General features: G+C 43.5%; 1 protein-coding gene across 1 annotated transcript in view; it reads left to right on the top strand.

Moving 5' to 3' along the window:
* LOC105819297 (endogenous retrovirus group K member 21 Rec protein-like) overlaps window positions 1–237 on the top strand; it is a 4,508-nt gene extending 4,271 nt beyond the window's left edge. Inside the window, exon 2 of the mRNA XM_012655500.1 lies at window positions 101–237. Coding sequence (XP_012510954.1) covers window positions 101–130 — 30 coding nt within the window. The 3' untranslated portion in view covers window positions 131–237. The remainder of the gene's footprint in view (window positions 1–100) is intronic.
* Window positions 238–483: the final 246 nt, after the last annotated feature.

Here is a 483-nt window from a genome sequence, read left to right as displayed (position 1 = left end):
CTCGCCCAATTAAATCCCTTTGAACACCTTAAAACATGGCTTGTATCAGTTACTAACAGTCTATGCAGTGTATTATTGGTTGTTGTCTGCTTTTTCATAGTCTACAGGCGATGGTCCCAAAGAAGAGTGAATAAAGAACAACAACACCATAAAATAACAGTGGTGCTGCAACATGTCCGAACACAGCGTCCCGTGCCTTAAAACAAAATAAAAAAGGGGGAGATGTAGAGGACACCTTTGTCTGGGAAAGTTTCCTTGTTGTTCTTCTCAAGAACATGTCTGTCACCTTGCACGAAAGTCCAGAGCGTCCTCTCTCTGCAAACAGGAGGGGCTAGAGAATGGAGATGCAAACATCTGTTTGCCGGAGATGAAACAACAAGGAACTGAGACGTATTGAGTTGGGACGGTGTGGGAACAAAGAACTTGCAATGGGACAGTTGCCAAACAGCCTGTATTATAAATAAACAGCTACAGCGAGAGCTT

This window comes from Propithecus coquereli, unplaced genomic scaffold (genome assembly GCF_000956105.1).
Source record: "Propithecus coquereli isolate 6110/MARCELLA unplaced genomic scaffold, Pcoq_1.0 Scaffold479, whole genome shotgun sequence".
In the NCBI taxonomy this organism is placed as follows: domain Eukaryota; kingdom Metazoa; phylum Chordata; class Mammalia; order Primates; family Indriidae; genus Propithecus; species Propithecus coquereli.
This window is presented reverse-complemented; position numbering and strand designations above follow the sequence as displayed.